The 23001-nt window shown below is 37.0% G+C and overlaps 2 protein-coding genes across 15 annotated transcripts in view; one reads left to right on the top strand and one right to left on the bottom strand.

Annotated features, from left to right (window-relative positions):
* Nucleotides 1–23001, bottom strand: part of LOC109715806 (renalase) — a 24948-nt gene extending 1947 nt beyond the window's left edge. Inside the window, exons 1-11 of one of the 11 annotated variants that reach the window (XM_020240986.1) lie at nucleotides 22888–23001; nucleotides 22683–22782; nucleotides 22396–22576; nucleotides 21650–21722; nucleotides 21384–21563; nucleotides 20475–20572; nucleotides 19961–20058; nucleotides 19707–19880; nucleotides 18907–19079; nucleotides 13230–13316; nucleotides 12958–13151 (exon numbers count right to left, since the gene is read on the bottom strand). In XM_020240986.1, coding sequence (XP_020096575.1) covers nucleotides 13036–13151; nucleotides 13230–13316; nucleotides 18907–19079; nucleotides 19707–19880; nucleotides 19961–20058; nucleotides 20475–20572; nucleotides 21384–21563; nucleotides 21650–21722; nucleotides 22396–22576; nucleotides 22683–22782; nucleotides 22888–22927 — 1320 coding nt within the window. In that variant the 5' untranslated portion in view covers nucleotides 22928–23001 and the 3' untranslated portion in view covers nucleotides 12958–13035. Of the gene's footprint in view, nucleotides 1–7247; nucleotides 7540–10421; nucleotides 10874–11513; nucleotides 11703–12955; nucleotides 13317–14232; nucleotides 14334–14611; nucleotides 16015–17524; nucleotides 17676–17786; nucleotides 18518–18906; nucleotides 19080–19706; nucleotides 19881–19960; nucleotides 20059–20474; nucleotides 20573–21383; nucleotides 21564–21649; nucleotides 21723–22395; nucleotides 22577–22682; nucleotides 22783–22887 lie in introns of those variants that run through there. The other 10 variants (XM_020240987.1, XM_020240988.1, XM_020240984.1 and 7 more) reach the window with 10 other exon arrangements.
* On the top strand, nucleotides 889–4572 carry LOC109715808 (protein arv1 homolog). Of its 4 annotated transcripts, XM_020240999.1 has the most exons (10): nucleotides 889–1131; nucleotides 1208–1255; nucleotides 1554–1643; nucleotides 2363–2408; nucleotides 2515–2597; nucleotides 2691–2788; nucleotides 3055–3121; nucleotides 3218–3293; nucleotides 3595–3630; nucleotides 4008–4144. In XM_020240999.1, the coding sequence occupies exons 1-9, from the start codon at nucleotides 982–984 to the stop codon at nucleotides 3603–3605; spliced, it is 669 nt and encodes a 222-aa protein (XP_020096588.1). In that variant the 5' UTR covers nucleotides 889–981; the 3' UTR covers nucleotides 3606–3630; nucleotides 4008–4144. The 4 variants fall into 4 exon arrangements, with proteins under 4 accessions (XP_020096588.1, XP_020096585.1, XP_020096584.1 ...); XM_020240996.1 differs by lacking the exon at nucleotides 3595–3630 and having other exon boundaries at nucleotides 2694–2788; nucleotides 4008–4572; XM_020240995.1 differs by lacking the exon at nucleotides 3595–3630 and having other exon boundaries at nucleotides 4008–4572.

The raw sequence follows: 23001 nt of genomic DNA, 5'->3' as shown, positions 1-23001 counted from the left end.
AGAGCAGATCCTGATGCAATGAACTAATTGAAATGCTTGGGCTCCCCTTTATACCAAACGCTAATTTTTTATCTGAAAATAATAGTAGTTCTTGGTTATCCTCACTAACACCTCTATTTCTATATAAAACTACCTAATATTTTTTTTATTTTCGAAAACAATTCAATTTTTATCCAAACGTTATTCTTCTTATCCTCATATTTGTACCTATTCCGGTAATAGCTAGTTCTTGCTTATATTCGAACTAAACGGTACCAAAAAGTCTTTTTGAGTCTTCATAGGATAGCATTATTTGTATTGGAAAATTTTCTCTTTCCTAATGCCATGCAACCCTAAAAGGTGCAAAAAATTATCAGCAATTCAAATAGGTACACTTTATCAGCATTTCAAATAGGTACAAAAATTTTGTATGATTGCTCAATTTGGTTGAAAATTTTATTATTACAATGATTTCGTAGATTCCGATTAGTTACGTATCAAAACATCTATCTCAAACTATTAGGTCGGTAACATTTGAACTCTTAAATTTTAATATGTAATGATTTTTTTGCTTAATATTTTTGGATTTCTTATAGTTAAGTTTTTCTATATAATTTATTGAATAAATAGTGGTATATTGCTGATGTGATAGTAAAATGATCCATAATGATAATAATTAAGATGTCACGTAATTTTATTGGCGACATATTATTTATTATACAAATTAAAGTTTGAGTGTCACACTTGTACAATCGCTGACTAATTTTTATAAATATTTTCACTCAAATTAAAAACAATCATTTTAAAATTTTGAATATATGCATATGATATGATTTTTTTTTCTATTTTTAAATATTTGAATCTAAGCTAAAGCACGATGGTTACTGCTTTTGATCTCCTTCACTAATCTCCTCTCTCTCTCTCTCTCTCTCTCTCTCTCTCTCTCTCTTTTGCGCTTCGTTCGCGTCGGATCAGAGCTCCCGCGATCGTCGCCGCCGCACAATGCCAACGCCGGCGACGGATCGCGGCGACGCCGCCGCCGCCGAGGAGGCGGCGGCGGGAGGAGCGCGGCGGCGGTGCGTGAGCTGCGGCGCGCGCGTGGGGGCGCTCTTCGTCCAGTACTCCCCGGGCAACATCCGTTTGATGAAATGCGTAAGAGACTCGAACGAATCCCTCCTCTTCGATTGGCCGAGTGTTTGAGCTCAAAATCGTGTCGTATGATCCGCAGGATGAGTGTAAAGCCGTCGCCGATCCCTACATCGAGTGCGAGTTCATGGTTCGTAAGTCCAAAAAAGAGGAAGAAACCCTAAATCTCGGCCCTTTACTGATTAGTACTCTTTTTTTTTTTTCTTTTTTTTTTCCTCCCCCTCTGTAATGGCTTAGTAGTGTAATTTAATAGTATATTTTCCTAAAAAATTAGGTTTTTCTCTGTGATTATGTTGTTATTGGGTATATTTTAATCTCGACAGCATAAATTTCTTGATTTTATAGCTTATTTTTGCTTGTAATGTAAGAAAATACCTTTTTTTTTTTTTTTGTTGAGATGCTAAAAAAATGGCAATTTCTATAACCAGATTATTTTGATCGATCTGATTCTGCACAAGGAAAAGGCATATCGTCATTTGCTATTTAATATGCTGAATCTAGAATCCGGCGACATCATGGTATGATATCAATGAGACACTTGGGAAGCTTTTAATACAATTTTTAGCAATCTTTTATGTTATGTAATTTGACTTACTATTTCTGAATTACTATAACAATCTATATCTCCCATTGTACTATAACATCTATATTTTCCATTCTATTTGTTTTTCTCTTGGTCTTTTAATCTCTTCATGTGAATTGAGATACAAAGATTACTTTGCATCTTACTACATGTAGCAGCCTGAGATGTGAATCACTTTTCTGTTCAAGATACCTTTATAGTTCAATTGTCTCATGTACTGAAGTTCCCTAACACCTGCTTCGCTAATCTGAGTTGGTAATTATTGTTCAAAGAAAACATGTCTGTTTATTGACTTTTTTTTAATTTTTGAGAAAAGTTTATTGCTATTGTTGTCTATATTTTCCCCTTGAGTTGACAAATTTTTTAATTTAGTGAACAAAAGAATCGATATTCTAGCTGGGCACTGACTATGTTATTGGTTCCTGTGTGCCATACCTCGCTTATTTCTGCTAAAATATTTTATGTTGGTATAGATACTCAATTTAATATACTAGATGTTACTAGCTGTGTATCCTGATTATTTGTGCATTGCTTATTTTTATTGCTACAGCTTAATGTGCTAGTTGGTGCTCAGAATTTACTTATCCTATATAATCACTTTATACTGTGTCTTCAGGGTATTCTTGGCTATGACTTATCGTCTTGTGTTTGCAGGGAATACTGCAAAAGTCATGTTTAATTTATATTCTTTTGGATGCATGTATCCTTGGGCGTTCCTTTCTTTTTTCTTGGTGTTCCTTGGTATCATCAGTTTTCCAGCAGAAACATACTTTATCTACTTTGTTCAAGGTTCTTAACAATTTAAGTCAGGATTTCTTTCTTAAAAAGCAGTAAAGACGACTGGGATTTTTCTACGAGCCTTCCTTTTGCTATTTGGACTTGTGGAAAGGTGGTTCAATTCTTGCCGAAGCCAAGTATATGTTTTATTCATCTTATAATGCTTAATTAGCTGCTTTGCTGTTTTATTGAAATTGCTGTTTAGCAGGTACTGATGAATGTATTGTTGGGAAGCTTTGTATTTATGTTTATAATATTTCTTACCACGAGGTTTTTCCTCAATTTGTCACTTGATATGGCCAGGTAATAGTTTACCTTCTGTTACACATTTAGAATCTTACTTGTAATTCTGTTGATAGATCTTTTGTTTTCTCTATTCTTACGGAAATTGTGGTAGACTGGTTCTGCGCTGTAATGCATCCAATAATTGATATATATTGTTGCAAACAACTATGTAGTGGAACTCCATATGTTTAGAATTACTTAATCTTTTGGATCAGAAACTAAATGATTACTAATAAACAAGTTAAAATTTTATTCGTTTTTTAGAGCATTTTGTAATTATTCAGGTACAAAGAGGTTTTGCTGGCCATCCTCATTTCAAGCTACTTCAAGTTGTTTCCTATATTAATGATGGTAAATGTTGGCCTTTCTTAACAGTATTTCATTGAAAAAAAATTCTAATGTTTCGCTTCTGCACTATTTTAACGAAAATTTTATTTTATTTTACAGATTTGGGAGTTTCCATCTTCGGTTCTTTTCATTGTCGAGATTTTTGTTCTCTCGTCAAATACAGTGGCTTTAAGAGGTGTGAACTAGGTGTTCTTAAGAAAACAAATATGACGCTCTTTTCCTTCGAATAAAATTTAGTCAATGTAGTACTATGCAATTTCTTCATGCACATAAGCAGATGCTTTGTAGGTTGTATAAGGTCCCTTTAAGTTTCACTCTATGTAAATGGCTATAGAGGAAGTTAGCTATGGTACTATTTGTGAAGGATAATTTCACAACTAAAGCCTTGTAAAACTTTGTTGTTTCATCAACCTTGTAAAACTTTGTTGTTTCATCTCATATTTCCAGTTTCTGACTTTTTGATCTTACTATTGCAGAATCTATTTAAATTGGCACAGACATGATCAGCATAGGTTTTGTTTTAGCCTTTTACTCTTACCTAAATCTTAATCCTATATGAAAAGGGCATGAATCTTCAATAAGACTAACTCATCTTTGATTTTGACGGGAGAGAAGATCCCCCCAGTGCTGAGCACCTTCCTCTATTTAAACATGAATACATACATATATGTTTTTCCATCTATACACTAGGTGCATATGTAACTATTTATGTATGCATATGTATGTATGTACATATGTAGTATGTATGTTAAGAAGATACAGAAATGCACTGCTATAGGATTGCTTGATCACAGGGGGTTGTTATTCGTCTTTACTTCAGATGAGTTTTCTTAAATTATTCTGTTGCTTTAATTTCTTATTCTGAATGTTGCCAATTTCATCTTTACAGTTGCAACTCAATCGCCAATTGCCCGTTGTTTTGGAGTATGCTTTGTCGCACATGCAATGAAGTTCTGTACTGAATATTGCCTGCTGCATCGACTATATGGTTTGTATTAGGGAGTTGAGCTAGAATACTCTCAAAAGCATCAAGGGAGTGGTACTTTTGAGCTTTTAGCCATTGGACGGAGAGATGTAGGGTTGAGATGATGGTGGTAGGTAGTGGTAGGTGGTGGTAGGTGGAATAGTGTTTGATCCGAAGGCTATTAGTAATGAAGGAGTAGATCCAAGAGCTAGAAACCTAGAAGCACCAAGGGGTTGGTGCTTTTGAGAGTATTCTAGCTCAATTCTGTATTAGGTGCACTAGATACTTTAATGTTAACTTATTGAAATTTCCCATATTTTTATCTTGAACCCTCATCAGTATCAGGTTCTTCAGTTGAAAATTTTGGCTTGTACAGTTTAAATCATGAGGGGTTATCATACTTTATCTGTATCTTTATCTGTATTTCTTCTGTCAATTTCTAATATTAATATATTATTTAAAGAACTTTAGATTATAGCTTATGAAACACTGCATTATCTCTTACTGTTTCTTTTATACTGTAAATGGTAGTGTTATAGAGCAAGAATGATGAGTAAGTTCACATTTGCAATTCACCATCAACCAGTCGGTAGTTTTCAGTGCCATTCTTTTCTCTCCTTTAGGTATAACAGCAACAAGTGCGTGCTTGCAATTCGGAGTTGTTGGAGGGTGCATTTAGTCTCCCAGTGTTTCTCTAGTCTCTGGTAGCAATTTTACTATTTTGATGCTTTGTTTTTGCCAAATGGATGTTTGTCAATTTTTTGATTTGCTGGGTGGCTAAATTTGCAGTGATCATCTCTTGAGAAGTTTAAACCATAAGATTTTCTGGTTCTTCGGTTTTGTAAGTTGCTAGGAACTAATTGAGAATACACATTTAGATTCAATGTATACATTTGATCTTCATTGTTTAGATGCAATATGGAAAGGTGGAGTTTTTATTATTGTATGCTCCTTCGATAGTTCAAAAGAGTATGAGCTTTGTTTGATGTAGTTTGTTCATCAGTTTTTAGGTTTCGAGACAATGAAAGATTCTTTCAATTTCTCAATTCAGATCCAATAGAGAAAAAAAAAAGAAGAAGAAAAACACCACATTATAGATTCTTTTCGTCTTTGGACCATCATTAAATTGCTTGATGTGACAAATAAGTTTGCTACCAGCACACATAACACTACAGCTTTTATCATGAGATAAACATGGCTTGTTCATGCATGCCCAGAGGTAGATATTGATGTCACCTTAAGTTGCATTGACCAATTAATCTAGGCAAATAGTTTTCCCTCTTTAGCTCACATTTCCTAATACCTATATGGCTTGGTGATTAGATTGTTTGGTGCATATTTTTCTCCAAACCATTCCTATACTGCCCTAATTAATTTTGCTACCTCTTATTTAAGGAAAAGGGCCCAGTTAGAAACTGTTGAGAGATTTGAGTGTGTGCATGAGACAGTGAGAAAACTACAGCAAGACTATATGTTGTTTTATTATTTGAGGTGACATTAATATCTTGTGACATTGATGGACAAGTAGATACAAGGTAGTGGGGGAATGTTCATAAATAATCAAATAATTTCCTCTTCATTTAGATTTCATCATCTCCTTTGTTTCTTTTCTAGTTTCATGGAGTGATATAGAAGAAATTGTCCTCTAACTGATCTATTTTGCATAATCCCCAACTTTTCTACATTGTGTTGGTGTGACATTATGTGATTAGAAGGTACCTGTCAATCTTAATGAATGCTGTAGATTTATTTATTTTTTCAGTGTAAGTTCTTATTTTTGTTAAGCTTCAGAATTTCTATGATGGCTTCTGTATTTTTCTTTTGCAGTTTAAACTATTTTATTTTATCAGCTTCATGGTTTTGATATAATCATTACTGGACATAGTCAAGTGTGAAAGAAGGAAAGAACAAATAAATATTGATAAATAAATCTTATACCCCATAATCAAATTTTAACATTGCCTATGAACACTTAGGAGTGTAAACGAGCCGAACACGAGCAAGCTGGGGTCGGCTCGTGTTCGGCTTGCTGGCTCGTTAAAATATCGAGCCAAAAAATTCAGCTCGTGTTCGGCTCGTTTATTAACGAGCTGAACACGAGCTGGCTCACGAGCTGACCAACAAACAATAAATTAAAAAAGATTAGATTCAAATATATATATATAAAATAAATTTATAAAATCTTATCCATTAGATTTTGATCTAATAGTTGAAACTTTACATATAAATGAGTCTTTTTATAATTAAGCTCGCATTTTTATTTTTATTTTGCTAAAATTTAAATAATAAAAAATATATTATATATAATTATTTATTTATATATAAAAATATAAATTAAATAAATTATATAAATATAAAATATATGTATTCGAGCTGTTATTGAGCCGAACACGAGCGAGTTGACCCCAGCTCGTGTTCGCTCGTTTATTAAACGAGCTGAAAAATTCAGTTCGTATTCGGCTTGTTTACTAAACGAGTGAGCCGATCTCGAGCTCATTTTGAGCCGAACACGAGCTGGCTCGCGAACAGCGAGCTGGATTGCCACCCCTATGAACACTGACCCTACATATCGCAGTTGTGAAAGGGCTTGAATGATTGCTAGATAAGATCCCAAGTTTGAATCTTATTTGCTTTACATTTTTAACTGAGTTCATTTCTAAAATGTTTCTTGCTACTTTTTCTCAAAACAGTTTTTGTTTTTGAGTTACTGCTTCAAGTGTAGAAGCTGTTCCAGGTCCAATATGAACAAGAAAACCATTCCAAGGGGTGTATGTATATGCCAATGTTCTTTTGTGAAGGGTGATTTAAGTAATTAGATATTTTCTTTTATAAGTAATTAGGAAATCAACTTTTAACCTACCCATCACCAGTTCCTTATTTCTGGACCATCAAATTCTGCTCTCTCTCTCTCTCTCTCTCTCTCTCTCTCTCTCTCTCTCTCTCTCTAGTCTTTTTAAGTGCTTTTATAATGACCCTCACTAAACTTTGCTTATAAGATTTGTTTCTGTTGCAATTGATTGCAGAGATACCTTAATTAACATCCTTCCCCACAGTGGGGAAGCTCATGAAAACCTAATTCATAGCAAATGAACATAAAAATAAAAGTCACTTATATGAATGATGATCAACAAGAACCAAAAGAACTTAAAAAAAGGGGAAAAGGAATATAATAAACTTTAATTTATAATTTTATATAAATCACTGATTAGGAGAATACCCAAAGGTCCACAAAAAGAAAGGCCTATTGATAGTATGCCACAGATCACTTAGACAAAAGTGATATCTATACATGATCAATTATGTGAAATAATGTAACAACCCCATTGTTTATGTACTGCTAAATCAATTAAAGGGTTCTAATTTCTAAAAGTGCTTATTTTGGGCAAAGCTTTTGGCCTCTCTGGGTCTGTATCATATATATTGTAATGGTGAACTTGGCACCTCCACTCTATGTTTCCTAACAAATTTAGACATGGCAAAGACATTTTTAGGGCTGTCCAAATCTTAATACTAAAACAATAAGCAAAACCCAATACCTAATCACAATATTAACGTCGAAAACATTGACCATTAAGAAAATAATCTTAAATTAGGAGATGATGTACACCATATTAGCTAATGTGTTAACTTAGCACAGTATAACTACTTTTATGCTTTTTGGAGACAATTAACTACTCACTCACTCCTCCCACATCTTCTTTTGTAATGTTTGCCCACATGCAGCATTTTCCAAAAATTTTGGGACTACTTTAGATTCTGTTTGGATATACTGGGAAATAATTTTTCTTATTCAAAAGAAAAAAAAAATGACTTAGAGTTCGAAGGTAATATTTAATCATAAACATCAAATCATATTTTTCATCCACCAAATAATACAATAATACAAGTAAATTAAATAGATATATGTCGAATAAAATATTCATATAATCGAATGAGACTTTAGTTTGGCTCGCAGCCTTATGATTACAGCAGAATAGATATTTATTTTTGGCACTTTATTAAAGAAAGGTGCCTAGTAAATAGTAAAATAGGAAAATTACACTTTTGGCCCTCAAAACATGAGGCTGATGCCATTTTAATTCTCAAATTTTAATCTATAGTAATTTCCGACTCGAACATTCTAAATTATTATAATTAAGTCTAATAATCTAATTTAATTGGCTAAATGCCGACGTATTACTGATGTGAAAGCAATGTAATATTTAAAATCATTACTGCACCATTAATCATAGTACCGTCATATTATTTTTATATTAGCGATATATTAATATTTAGTCAACTAAATTAAATTATAAAATTTAACTATAAATTATTATAAATTGAAATTTAAAAATAAAAATATCACGGGCCTCTTAATCCGTGAGGATCAAAAGCCCGAATAATACAATCCAATTATGGTGTACAGCGCGACAGGAGGACGCGAGCCACGTGGCGACACTTTTGGCGCGCCCTTTCCCGACAAGTTTACTCTGATTCCCCTCCCCCAACCCCGAGCATTGAATCGTGGCCGTGCGTTAGGCGTTGTTATGGTCGACATAAAAAATATTCTAAAATACACCAATTATATTACAGACATAAAAAAATTCTTAGATATATCAGTTATATTACAAACATAACGTAATGTTTCTGATCGATAGAATTATCCTTTCAGTGTTCACCAGTTATATCATTATTAATAGAAAAATATTTTTTATTATATTTTTTTAAGAAAAGATATATAATTAACTTGTTACTGATGATGTGGTGCAAGTGTGATACTGTAATTTTTTTCCGTCGCCAGATATTGTTGTTTTCTCGCCTATCGTTCTATCATTGTTAATAGAAAAATATTTTCATTATATGGTATAATAAGTGTGATGATACTGTAATTTTTTTTGTTGCCACACATTGTTGTTTCCGTGCCCGGCCGCACGTGCACCCCCTCTCTCCGCACGAGCGCACTACCGTTCTATCATTGTTAATAAAAAAATATTTTTATTTTATAATTTTTTAAGAAAATAAATATAATTAACTTGTTTCTGATGATATGGTGTAAGTATGATACTGTAGACTTTTTATGTCGCCACACACAATTGTTCACTTGTTCTGCCGCAAGTGCTCCCCCCTTTCCACACGTGTGCACTACACTCTCGCCACGATGATGACGTGGCAAGATCATTTAGCATTAAAAATATTTAGATGGCCATATATGAATGTTTTTTTATAATTTTTTTTTATTTTATTGGAATATTTCTATTAAAAAATGCTGTCTTTGATATTAATGAAAAATTTTAGAAAAAAGATTTATTTGAGATAGAACTAAATTATTTAATTAATATTTATAATTAAGCCTATTAAGTATTAATGATCAATAATAAAGAATAATTTCAACTTTTTCTAAAAAAGAATTTCAAAAAAAAAAATATTCCACCTGTATTAGTAAGTAGTAACTGTGGCAAGGGATCTTTCCCACGGGCAGGATCGATCCGCACCGTCGAATGCTAACCGCTGGTAGCGCATCTGACGGCCAGGATAGGTCCGTGCAACGGAGGGTATTTCCGTAATTTTGCTGCAGTAGAGGGAGAGGCCCCGGCGCAGGTTAAATTAATTAGTGGGAATCGGGGTCACGAGACGCCGCTATCGTGCGCCGCATTAACGAGGCTAACGTACGCCGATTCCTCCGCCCTTAATCCTCTCTATTTAAACCCCTCGACGACGAGCTCTCCACCTCCCTCCTCTTTTCTCTTTCTCTCTCTCTCTCTCTCTCTCTCACACACACGCTTCGGCCATTTCTCTCTCCTCCTTCGAGAAGAGAGGCGGAACCCTAGAAATGGCGTCGGCACCGCCATTGATGGAGCCGCCGAGCTTCGACGTCGACAAGCTCAGCTACGAGATCTTCTCCATCCTCGAGAGCAAGTTCCTCTTCGGCTACGACGACCCCAAGCTCTTCCTCGCCCACGCCGGCGCCGGCGCCGGCGCTGGAGCCCTCCCGGAGACCCCTCCCAAGCCCTCCGCTGCGCGGGTTCCCGCGACGCGACCGAGGGTCAGCATCCTCTCCCTCGACGGCGGCGGCCGCGCCGCCGACGGGCTCCTCGCCGGCGCCGCGCTGGTCCGCCTCGAGTCCTCGCTCCGCAAGCGCTCCGGCGATCCGGGCGCGCGGATCGCCGACTTCTTCGACGTCGCCGCCGGATCGGGCGCCGGCGGGGTGCTCGCGGCGGTGCTCTTCGCCCGGGGCGGCGAGGGGCGGCCGCTCTTCTCCGCCGAGGAGGCGATGGGGTTCCTCCTCAAGAACCTGCGCCGGAGCTGGATCCGCAGGGGCGGCGCGCTCCGATCGCTGCTCCTGCGTCGGCCGCGGGCGCGGGCGCGGGCGCGTGGGGTGTTCGAGAGGGCTCTGCGGGATCTGACGCTGCGGGAGACGGTGCGGCCAGTGCTGATCCCCTGCTACGACATGGCGACGGGCGCGCCGTTCCTGTTCTCGCGCGCGGACGCGGTGGAATCGGAGGGCTTCAACTTCCTTCTGCGGGAGGTGTGCGCGGCGACGTGCGCCGGCGCGGAGGGCGGCGGCGCCGTCGAGATGAGCTCCGTCGACGGCCGGAGGAGGCTCGTCGCCGTCGGCGCAGGGCTCGCCATGGGCAACCCCACCGCCGCCGCCATCACCCACGTCCTCAACAACAAGCACGAGTTCCCCCTCGCCGCCACCGTCGACGACCTCCTCGTCGTCTCCATCGGCTGCGGCGAGCCCCCCGCCCCTTCCTTCTCCTCCTCCTCCTCCTCATCCTCATCCTCGGCGGAGGAGATCGTAAGGATCGCCGCTGAGGGCGTGGCCGATATGGTACATACACATTATAATATGCAGGACGTAACATTACGTAGAACAGTTAAGTAGATGGGTAACAAATGATGGACAGTAGGGATTATTCTATATTCGATGCAGGAAATTGTACACTGCATAGTTCCGCTACGGAAGTTTTAATGTGTCTAATTTAATAATTTCGGTGACAGTTAATAATCATGTTTTCGTATCTTCTTGGTATCAGGTGGATCAAGCGGTTGCTATGGCTTTTGGCCATAACAGGACAAGCAACTACATCCGCATCCAGGTACTGTTGAAGGTCAATCTTGGTATAGTATTGCCGTTGAACATATAATTATTTCTAAACCTTTACGCCTCACCAGAAGTGAGACCGAGCAGACACTGAATAAATAGTGTGGTATCAAAACTTTTACAGGCCACTGGAAGTGCCCTCGCGAGCCGCGACGCTTCGAAGGTCGCGTGCGGCCGCGATGGGCCAAGGAAGGTGGCGGGGGCGACGGAGGAGATGCTGTCGCAGCGGAACGTGGAGTCGGTGCTGTTCCGGGGGAAGAAGCTGGCGGAGCAGACCAACGCCGAGAAGCTGGACTGGTTCGCCCACGAGCTGATCAAGGAGCACGACCGCCGCAAGTCCGCCCCTCTCACCCCCGTCCTCCTCAAGCAACCCATCACCCCAACCGCCACCCCGTTGACCTCCACTCCGTTGACCCCACAGGCGTTGACCCCCAGATCGTTGACCCCAGCGTTGTCCCCTCAGACCGTGTCCACGGCCACGGCCACGGCCGCGATCCCCCCGCTCATAAACAATTCACCTCCCAGCGCTACCGCTCCTGCGAAGTCCAAGAAAGCCTTAACGCAATCGCCGTCGTACTCCGTCCTCGTCGGCCAGATGCTCACCACCATATTATAAGCGGGAGCGATCAAAAATTTGGTTAAAATTCATGACGTTTCTTTTTGGGTCTAGTAATGGAAGATTGAATATTTCTGGTTACGTACATGTTTTTTTTTTTTTTTTTTTTTTTTTTGGTGCCCCTTTTACTGGTTTTCCTAAAATGTGTTTGTACGGGAGCCATCTAAAAGTTTCGGTTCGGTTTTCTTTTCTTTTCTTTTCTTTTCTTTTTTTTCCTCCAACTGGCGGTTGATGAATTTAGCACTAGTCTCTCTATTTTGGTTTTAAATATGATACTTCCGTCTACACAACTACTAACACCATTGTTTATTTTAGGATACGAAGTAATGGTCTCCTCTTTGAACAAAATTTAATGCACAAAACGAAAAAAAAAAAGGGTTTAATATGGCTTGCACGTCTCAAAATGCTTTCCACTCCGCATAATTGAAATGTCAGTTTACAAATTATATAGAGGCAGTGTTTGGTTAGGGGATAGAAATAGGAATAGAGCTTTATCTCCCTTTATATCCAAACATTAATTTTTTATCCGAGAACAGTAATTTTAGGTTATCTATAATAACCAGTTATAACTATCCCTACCAACACCTTCATTTTTTATATAAAACTATCTAATATTTTTCTTATTCTATATTATCTATCTAAACGCTATTTTTTTTATCTTCGGGAACAATCCAATTTTCATCCAAACGCTATTTTTCTTATCCCCATACTTGTACCTATTCCTGTAATAGCTAGTTCTTGCTTATACCAAGGCCTATTGCGTTTATAAGATATTAGAGTTAATTTCATACATATCCTAGTAAATATAGTAAATGATAAATGTATTCTTACAAAATTTAACTTTTACACGTTGTTTCTATAAAAATACTGATATTTTTAAATATGTCCCTATTATTAGAATCCGTTAGAAAAATTTAGTTAATTATATGTTAAATACTTGACTCTGATTAATCTTTGATTTTTCTACCTCTATATTATACTGTTATAATTTTTGAAAAAATATATTTGTGATGGCAAAATTGAAAATATAAAGAACTCTTTAACAGTTCTTTAATGATAACAAACCAGAGTGACATATTTGAAAACATTAGAATTTTTATAGGGACAATATAAAAAGTTGAACCTTGTAAGAATATATTTGTCATTTACTATATGTATAGAGACCTGTATGAAATTAACCCAAGAAATTAAGCTGTTTAATGTCAAACCTCCGAATTTTCTTTTCCAATTTGTCTATACTTATATAGTAATAACTAATTATTACACATAAGATTCTGCAATCGCGATTCAATCAGTTTTATTGACGAATCGGGACTTCGTATGGAGATCCGAGGATTGCATCTAACCGTCGCAGTTACGGTAACTAGGCCTCTTACGGTGCAAAGGTTAGGGGGTGGTAATGGGTACAAAAATGGGCATCTAATCGTCGCAGTTACGGTAACAAGGCCTCTTACGGTGCAAAGGTTAGGGGGTGGTAATGGGTACAAAAATGGACGGACGAAGTTTCTTTGTCGAGCCACGCATAAAAATATACCTGCGCAGGAAACGATCATTCCGATGTTCATCAAACAAATGCATCCCACCATTCATTGGCAGCGAAAATCACCTGCGCCCCCCACCCCCACCCCCACCCCCCCAAAAAGGATGCGTACAAATTGGATGCTTCCATTGAATTGCCAAAAGTAGCAGCGCTTCATTTATTTATATCCAGCTTTGCATGAGCTGGACTCTCTCTCTCTCTCTCTCCCTCTCTCTCTCTCAGATGAGAGGACGTACGGCTAATTACCAGACACAGTTTAATAAATGGGAAGAGTAAGGTAAGTATTTGGCGAAGTAAGAAACTGTGGTTAGTAGAATATACTCTTCACTTTTCACTAGCACTCTACTAAAAGAAACTAAGTTCTTACTTTTCACCAGCACTCTAAAAGAAACTAAGTTTTTATCTAGGGTACCGACCCTCTCTAGAGCAAATGACAAAGAGTTCGGTGGTTGACATCCGAGACCCAAGTTCGAATCCTAATTGATTCACATTTCCAGCTAAGTTTATTTCTAAATAAAATAAACGAAGCGGGTAGCGTGCTACCTATCTCTCAAAAATTTTTTTTTTTTTATCTAGGATAAACTTCAAATACCATTCTTATAGTTTCGTATTTTTTTATTTTAATATTTTTGTGATTTAAAATGTATGAATTTACTACTCTATGATTTTATTTTTTTCTCTTCGTTAGTTCGTCTGTTAATTTTTTATTAAATCATATACAAAAAACTTCAAATACTTTATCTATAGTTTATCGAATATCCACTTTAGTATTTTTTAATTTTAACTTTGTTACTGATTTAGCGAGAAAAATTAACAGAAGAATAAAAAAAAAAAGAAAAATAAAACCACAGGGTACGAAAGTGATACACTTGAAATTATAGAGTACTAAAGTGAAAAAATGGAAAACCACTATTTGAAGTTTTTCTTTTTATCTATGAAATGAGATTCTCATGGATTGCCCACTTCATGGAGAGAGAAGTCCCACAGATCTAGTTCGAATAGTGCTATCACCTGGATAATGAAATTAATTCCTTATTCTCATACTAGAGGGGTAATTATTAGAGCAATAATAACATCTATATATTCAAAAAATTAGTGTAAATTAATCTTACATCTCGTCTATTTAAAGATTTATTTTATCACACTTGTGTTACCACAACACTAGCTTTTTAATAGTAAAAATCTTTAAAAAATTATTTAAGTTCTTGGACGGACAAAATGTTACTTATACACCATTCTTTTTGATTGTACAAATAGTATTTCTCTCATTTTTATATCTGTGTGCATAGTTTTTTTTTTTTTTAAAAATAATATAGAACTCTTCAGATGTGATGGTCCCTTTAAACAATCAAAACTCACAAAGTCACAAACAATGGAGATGCATCTTGAGTGCAATGCCATTAGAGAAAGTCCTCTTTGTAATAGATATGTTATGTATAATAAACATGCAAATAATTCTATTTTTGTACGTGTGAGATAGTGCAAGACCTAATTTTTATGTTCAAATAATGCTAAAAAATTTTACTCCCGTACTTTCGTACAATATAAAAAAAAATTTCAATCAAATATAAAAAATTTACTTTCCCGATGGTCTAATATTTTTCTGGGGTTATATTAATTGTGGAGGGAGAGTGCCCAGCTAATGCTTGCATTAATGAAAAGGAAAAAAAGAAAACAGTGCTCGAAAACCCAAAGAAACCATGCTTTAGTCAAACTATGATCAGCTGAGCCTGAGCTTCTTGATCAAATAAATAGCCCACACGTGCAGGGCTAATCTATGGATTGTGATACATAATGCTAAATTAATTAATTTTTTTGATCCAGGATTAGGTTAGCTGCAGGACTAATTCTTTGTTTATATATAGAAATTAAGGTAGTAAAACCTCGAAGGAGATGAGGCTTTTACAATCGTTATATACCATTTGCAAACTTTTGGCTTCTTTAAGTTTGGAAACTAATTTTAGCTTCTTACGATTATGAATCTTTAGATTTCTTTTATTTGCTCAAGGTCAAACTGCAGCTCTAGGAGTAGAGAAGCTACTACAAATTTACACCAACTTAGCGCTTGTTTGGTCATACTGACAGATGTATTGTGTAATACTGTTATTCAATAAAATATTATCGAAGTAATTTTTTTTTTTTTTTTATAGAAGAAACACTCTCTTGAAAACTTTTTCAATATCTTCTATTTGTAACATTATAGAAACTTTAAACTGGAGTGTTTGTTTTTAAAGCTCAGAATCTCATTTCACCCATAATCACATTGTAAAGTACTGCCTTTTGAGATCAAATTGGTTTAGGGTTGGTTATTAGTGTCGAGATCGATCGAGAGAGAGAGAGAGAGAGAGAGAGAGAGAGAGAGAGGCATGTTTTGGTTGAGGAAAGAGACTACATGGTATAGAAAAGGATCACTCTTTTGCGACTGCTTTAATTTTCCTGGTACCATGAAACGAATATAATAATGAGAGAGAGAGAGAGAGAGAGAGAGAGAGAGAGAGCGCGCGCGCGCTTGGTTGAGAAGAGAGATTATATAACGAAGAAGCACTAGGAAAGGATGGCACTTAGCCGCAGTAGTGGAGGGACCACGACCTTGATTTCAGTGAGAGACCACTCCCCTTAATTTACGTGGTCGCATTACTCTAATAATCTTCCTTATAAACATGTGCAATCTAATTAATATACCATAGTAGCGCTTCACAAAAAAAAAGAAAAAAGAAAGAACAAAAAGGCTAATCAATTACAATAAGGAGCATGAGTGGAAGAATTAAGAAGAGAGGAAGCCCAGTACGAAATTAATCAGGAAATAGATATCATGATTGAGATCACAATGGAATGCTAATGATGCACTTTGAAGACTTTTGTTTAGGGGGACGGGATTAGTAAGGATTTAAGAATGTAATAATTAATAAAACTAGGCGGTGAAAGGGTCCTGGACCTTTCCTCTCTTCTGAGTACTTACTGTGCAATTCATATGACTAGTTTCAAAGAATTGATGTGCACTACTGATCCAAATGTAAAGATTTGAACTTTTAGATTATATATAGACTTTGATAAATATGTTAAGCCCTTGCACCATACCGGGTTCGGTTAGGCCAGATCCAACAAAAAAAATAAAAGAAATGCTACGCGTAAATCTCATATAAGAGTATACACTTTACACCCAACTATCTAAGGATTGATAAGTCCTTTAGCCTCCGTTTGGTTGGGGGTTAAGGGGTGGAATAACTCCTTAACCTTCATTTTATTTCCAAACATTTTTAAAAATGGGTGGAGTTAACTAACCCCAGCTAACCCCACCTCAAATAGGTTATTCCGGGTTAGCTAATCCCACCTAACCTCACCAAACCCCAACCAAACACTATTTTCTATTCATAATAACCCACTATCCTTTTTATCCCACCTACTATTTTTTACTATCCTGGTCCAACCCCCAACCAAACACAAAAATACTCTAACCCCACCTTAACCCTAAACTTAACCCTATTCCTCAAATAACTAGTTTTTTCTTAACCCCGAACCAAACGGTAGCTTTAGCCTCCGTTTGGCTACCGTTTGGTTCGGAGTTAAGGAAAAAGTAACTATTCCAGGAATAGGGTTAAGTTCAGGATTAAAGTGGGGTTAAAATTTTTTTGTGTTTGGTTGGGGGTTGGAGTTAGTCTAGAATAATGAAAAATAGTGTTTGGTTAGAGTAGGTGGGATAAAAAGATAATGATTGATAAAGAAGGATAATGATTGGTTGGAGTATGTGTGATAAGAAAAATAGTGGGTTATTATGAATAGAAAATAGTGTTTGGTTGGAGTTTGGTGGGATTAGGTGGGGTTAGCTAACCTGGGATAATTTATTTGAGGTGGGCTTAGCTAACCCCACCCATTTTTTGAAGTGTTTGGGGATAAAATGGGGTTAAAGGGTTATTCCACCCCTTAACCCCCAACTAAACAAGGGCTTAGAATTTTAATTATTTTTTTTTTTAAAAAAAAGCTAAAACAAGCGAGTTAAAAAGAGTGACAAGAATCCTAGGGGGTGTAAACTCTATACCTATAAATAGGATGTACGGGTAGCATTGCTCAAACAAATGTCAAGTTGATACCTATAACCGTTCGGTGGCTTTTTGTGAACATGGCAGGGTTAGGTAACACTCAACTTAAGCTTGAGATTAATCATATTTTATGCTGTAACAAATTGAGCAAAAGGCGACAAAAGATGGTGGTCCATGGGCTTGGGCTCACACTTTTATTAGAATCAGAGGGCCTATAATTGTCAGGCCCCTTTTGGATGTGGGCCTAATGACTATAGAAAATAGTGACAAAAGGAGGTGGCAGAAGCAATAAAAGCATGCCTTGCATCGCTTGAAACTATTGAAAGAAGAAAAATTAATTATTTGTATTTTCATGACTTGTATATGATAGCAGCCTAAGCTCTTTTTCTTTTTCTTTTTTTTTTTCTTTTTTTTTTTTTAAAAAAAAAAACCCCTTTAACAAAACCCTTTAAAACTCACTTTCTAATACCAACCATCCTGCCATGGCCCATGAATTGACTTTTCTACTTGAAACAGGGAATTTTAGAAAAAAATTGAAGGTCATGCATGTTATATTGGATTTTACAATGGGTATTCATAAGTATGTATGTATACAATTTCACAGTTCATAAAATGGTTGGTTTGAGAGTTTCAATCCCATGAATAGTAAGAACTATACTAAATGAGAACTATTCTAGATGACTAGTTCACCAATATGTTTGTTTGGGGACAATGAGAATTCTTCTAGATAATGACTTCGCCAATATGTTTGGTTAGGAACAATGAGAACTAGTTGAGATGAAGGCATATAGTAATATTGTAATTTCAAAACTGTCATAAAATTGCTAGAGCTACTGTTATCCCACTTTATACCCCAACCAAAGGCTAAAGCTACTTTTCAAGGTAAAATATGTAAAAGGATATATAAAGGCTATGATGAAATATTGAAAAGAGTGGATGAGCACCAATATTTGGGTGGATTTAGTAAGGATTCTTTAGAGATTCCCTGGGATGCTATAGTGGTCACTAGCATAAAGTGGTGCACCAACCAGTGTGGGGAGTTTTACTATGAGTCAAAGATTCCTAACTTTTTGGGGATGAAATAAGATCTTCAAGTCACACGAGCAATTCTCCGGTCCAACATTTGGCTGTTGATGAGGGCCATCCCGCGCCATTTTTCTTTAAAAAAGAAATTCTATGAAATGTTTATTTCAAGGTAAACCATTTACTGGTCCAATTCGAAGTTGTTGATGTTTACATTGGTCAATCATAGAATAGAAATAATGATTCATTCAGATTAAACTTTCTTTCTATTAATCTAGAATTTCTTCTCCGATATTTGGCTTAGATTCATAAACGTGAGGTCTCTCTCATTTTTTGTTATGATCAGAGTACATGCACATCATCAGAATTAATTTCCCTAGCTCGACGGTGCCTTAAACCTCCTATAAACTGTGATAAAAGACTTTGACTCTTCTGATCATAATAATTTTTGTAGATGCATCATAGCAGGATGACTATTTCTTACTTAAAAATTATTACCTGGAATGTCAGGTTCAGTTACATACCTGATAAGAGACTCAAACTTCCTAGAAGTTTGGAAGCTGCTCGTGTGCCGCTGAGAACCGCCCCTTCAACATTTGGGCTTGCGCAAAAATCTCCACAAATAGCCAATTTACTGTTCTTGTCCCAGAGACACTTGTCCTCCCCGCCGATCACGGCACCAGGGAAAGCACTGCCCCTGCATTTTCATCAAGTATTCCAAAAATATTGTAAAATTTATTGTTGATTGATAAACAGATTATCAGCATCAGACTCGCATCAAATTCGATTGAACTGAAACAACACATGTTCGATTGTGGTGTTTTGGTTTTTTGTGCCATTTTATTCCACATACTTGGGATCTCTTGTACAAAGCAGGTACTTCATTCCCTATATTCAGGATCACTATTATTGCAGCTCATAACTGGTGTTTTGATCATAATTTGTTTTATCTGCTGCAAATTCCTATTAAGCTGTTGTTTTATAGATGTTGACAAATTCACTTTCTTTCAGTAAAGTTGTATAGTTCTCAGAATTAACAGAGTTACTGAATTTTCCTAAACAGGAATTCATGATCATGTATGAGTTAATTTGACCATATATATGCTCTATTTTTGGCCTATACTGATTTTGCATTAATTTCAAAGTTGATACCTACTAGCAATAATAGCTTGGGTTTGAATTTGTGCAAAAGAAAGGTGCGCTATACCAGCGTCTTACTTCGATTGTGAGTTCGCCTACTAGCAGCAATATGCTAATAATCCATTCAACTAAAAAATATTTAACAATTTTTCTGTGGTTATTAGAAAATGATTAAAAGACTAACCATCTATGAGCTTTCATAAATACTGGCCGAGGGATATTCAAACCAGCAGTTTTAAATTCTTGAAATAACTCTTCCGCAACCCTGGCAAGTGCATCATTTGAAGGTTTCCGAAGCCCATTTTGAGCTATTACCTTAGAGGCGTACTCAGCTGTCGAGTGTAATACCCAAGTTTCTCTGGATAAAAAGAAGTAATTAAGTGAAATTATGAGGAACAAATAGCCATATATAGTGTGCAAGGTTCATACAGTGACTACCTTACTGGGGGCATACAGGTACGTCCCGGCTTACTACTATCACAAAAGGCCCAGCTTAAAAGCTCAGAGTTTTTGAACGAAAAGCCTTTAACAGGGATCTGAAACATTGGAAACCAAACATATATGAAGAGCAGAAGTTAATAGCAGTGCAAATAGAATTTCTACCTCTTAAAAAAATAATCAAAGGGGAATGAAAGAATCAAGTAACAACACAAAGTAGCTTCATAACCGAAAAAGCTGGTATACTAATTCAAAAGTCTGAATAAACGAAGAAGTTATAATCATTTACTTAAAAGTCATAAACTCTCTAGAAAACAAAGACAAAAAGACATGAGAAAAGGTAATATTAAAATCCTAAATCTGTTTGAGTATGTGGGCAATGAACACTAACACATCCAATAAGCCAATCCATTCAGATTATTAAACAAAGTATCAGAAATTAAATAAATAATATTATAACACACATACATCTAATGAATATTAATACTTAATTGAACAGTATCACAATTCTTACCGAAGTTAGTGGTTCCGCAAATGCTAGCATAAGAGCAAAGCATGAGTGGACAGGGATATCTTGTGACATCACTGACAATGCTGGAAATAATGTTATATCTGTAAAAGATTATCATGTAGATTTTAGAAAGCACATATCAGCTATCTTGCATATCAATCAACATTAGAGTACGCTTTATATATGTCGACAGACAAATTTAATTTGAATGGATCCTAGAACTTATTGCCTTTTCATTTGATTTGGTACATTTAAACAAGCTTCTGTATAATCATATTTTAAGAACGATTTGGTACATTTAAACAAGCTTCTGTATAATCATATTTTAAGAACCAACAAGTGCAATCTCCTTGAAGTGATCTTGGGCAATTTCATAGCGTATTTGAGAACGGGTTTACTCTAACAAAGCACTAAAGAAGAACCAAGTGTAATCTAAGAACAAATCACAGGGCAATTTCATAGCGTATTTGAGAACGGGTTTACTCTAACAAAGCACTAAAGAAGAACCAAGTGTAATCTAAGAACAAATCACAATTCTCAAGCATAGAGATTTTTAAGCAACCGAACAAGTATATGGGCCTGTTTAGCCCTGCGGTGCAGCCCACGAGCAGGCCACACCGCAGGGCTTCTTGGAAAAGCTCCAACATTGGAGCGTATTAATTTCCCCCATTTTGCGCTGTCGCGTGCCGTTATTCATTTCCCTCATTTTGCGGGGTCGTGCGCCACAAACGCACGCGCGACTGCGCAGCCACACAGGGGCTATGTAGATTTTAAGTCCCCATAATTTCCTGCCCTTCTTTTGTATAATGCATTTAACAGTTAAGTCAAAAATATTATTATTCTACTATTTTGTTTTACTACTAAGGCCAAAGATAATTGCTGAGATACTAGGTATAGTGAAATACGACTAACCAAGAGGTGGTGGTTTTTCAGTTAAACCAGTAAATCTCCGTGATGATATATTCTTGTCCGAGGCCACAACAGCATCAAAATGGCCTAGATCTTGCCCATCCAAGCTAGCCAATGACCATAAACTCCTCTCGTGAAGCCAATCCACTTTGCCAACAGTGACCCCAAATTTGGCTTCCACTCCTGACAAAGAAGGCACCGCAAAAAGACATTAATTCTTTTCTCCCTGTCAGATATTGAAGAATCAAATAAGGGAGAACAGAGCTAACCAGCTTCTGAGCATAGAGCTTTACATATTGAATTCATGCCAGGGACTCCAACATACTTCTTTGCTGTCCCTTCCTATAAAATTGAATAGTGTAGACAATGATACCTCAAACGTATTATTTAATGTGATGGCTAAGGCTTGTCCTTGCCCCTAGGCCCTAGGTGATCTGAATTTATGTCACCAAAATAGCCTCTCAACAAATGAAAGATTATATACATTAGGAAACCATTATGAGGCATCAAGTAGTGAGTAGAACTTCATAAGATTAGCATATTGTCCTAAAATTTCGAGAGACCTAACAATATATAAGAATTATAACTAAATGTTGTTCATTCCACTAGCAATAAAGAGCACATATATCACTGGACGGTAGCATCTTATGCATATAACTATCATAGTTTGCAGGCATGTGAAAGATCTACCAGCTAACAATGTCCAAAGAAATTACTACATTGAAATCACAAAATCACCAAATTTTACAAACAAATGCCTCTTGAAATCAGTTAGTCCACCGTTTTACATGCAAATTTCTCACTGTCACATGAAACTACTAAATTATATTCACAAAATCACTAAATTTTACATATAATAAATGCCTCTTGAAATCAGTTAGTTCATAGTTTTACATGCAAATTTCTCACTATTCACATTAACAAACAACTCTAACCTCAATTCAGTGTTATTTAAGTTGCTTTGTAAACACAATGCATGTTATATACTCATTATGAAATAATATTGGCAACAAACCTTTTCAAAATCGGAGAATTCGCCGGTGTTGCGATCAAAACACCCAAACTTCGCCTTCCACTCCGCCACAAGCCCTCGCGCCTCCCACGATCGTACGATCCCCGCTACCTCACCGTGATCCGCAGTAAAATACGGAGCGCCATGGTCGAATCGGAGCTCGCTCCCATCCCCCGTAGCTTCTCTGCACCACCAACAACATCCAATCGACAAGGATCAAACCAAATGGCGATCGATCGCTTAAACAACATCAAAATCAACACGAGGAAAAGAAAACAAAAGAAGAGGACCTCCTCTGCGACATCCTTCCCCCGGGGCCTCTCCCGGACTCGAAGACGGTGACGGAGACCCCTTTTCCGGCGAGGATCGACGCGCACACCGCCCCTGAAACTGGTTGAGCATTCGAATTCGAATTTAAATTGGAATTTGAACTAGAAACAAATGCATCGATTCGAAGATGAGATCAAAAGGAAGGGTATGGAGGAGAGAGATTACTTCCACCGCCTATAATGGCTACATTCGAAGCAGCTCTCATGGCGATCCCCGAGAGAGAGAGAGAGAGAGAGAGAGAGGAGAGAAGAGAGGTGAGGGAGTGTTGGGAGCCCAATA

Source organism: Ananas comosus, linkage group 9 (genome assembly GCF_001540865.1).
Source record: "Ananas comosus cultivar F153 linkage group 9, ASM154086v1, whole genome shotgun sequence".
In the NCBI taxonomy this organism is placed as follows: domain Eukaryota; kingdom Viridiplantae; phylum Streptophyta; class Magnoliopsida; order Poales; family Bromeliaceae; genus Ananas; species Ananas comosus.
This window is presented reverse-complemented; position numbering and strand designations above follow the sequence as displayed.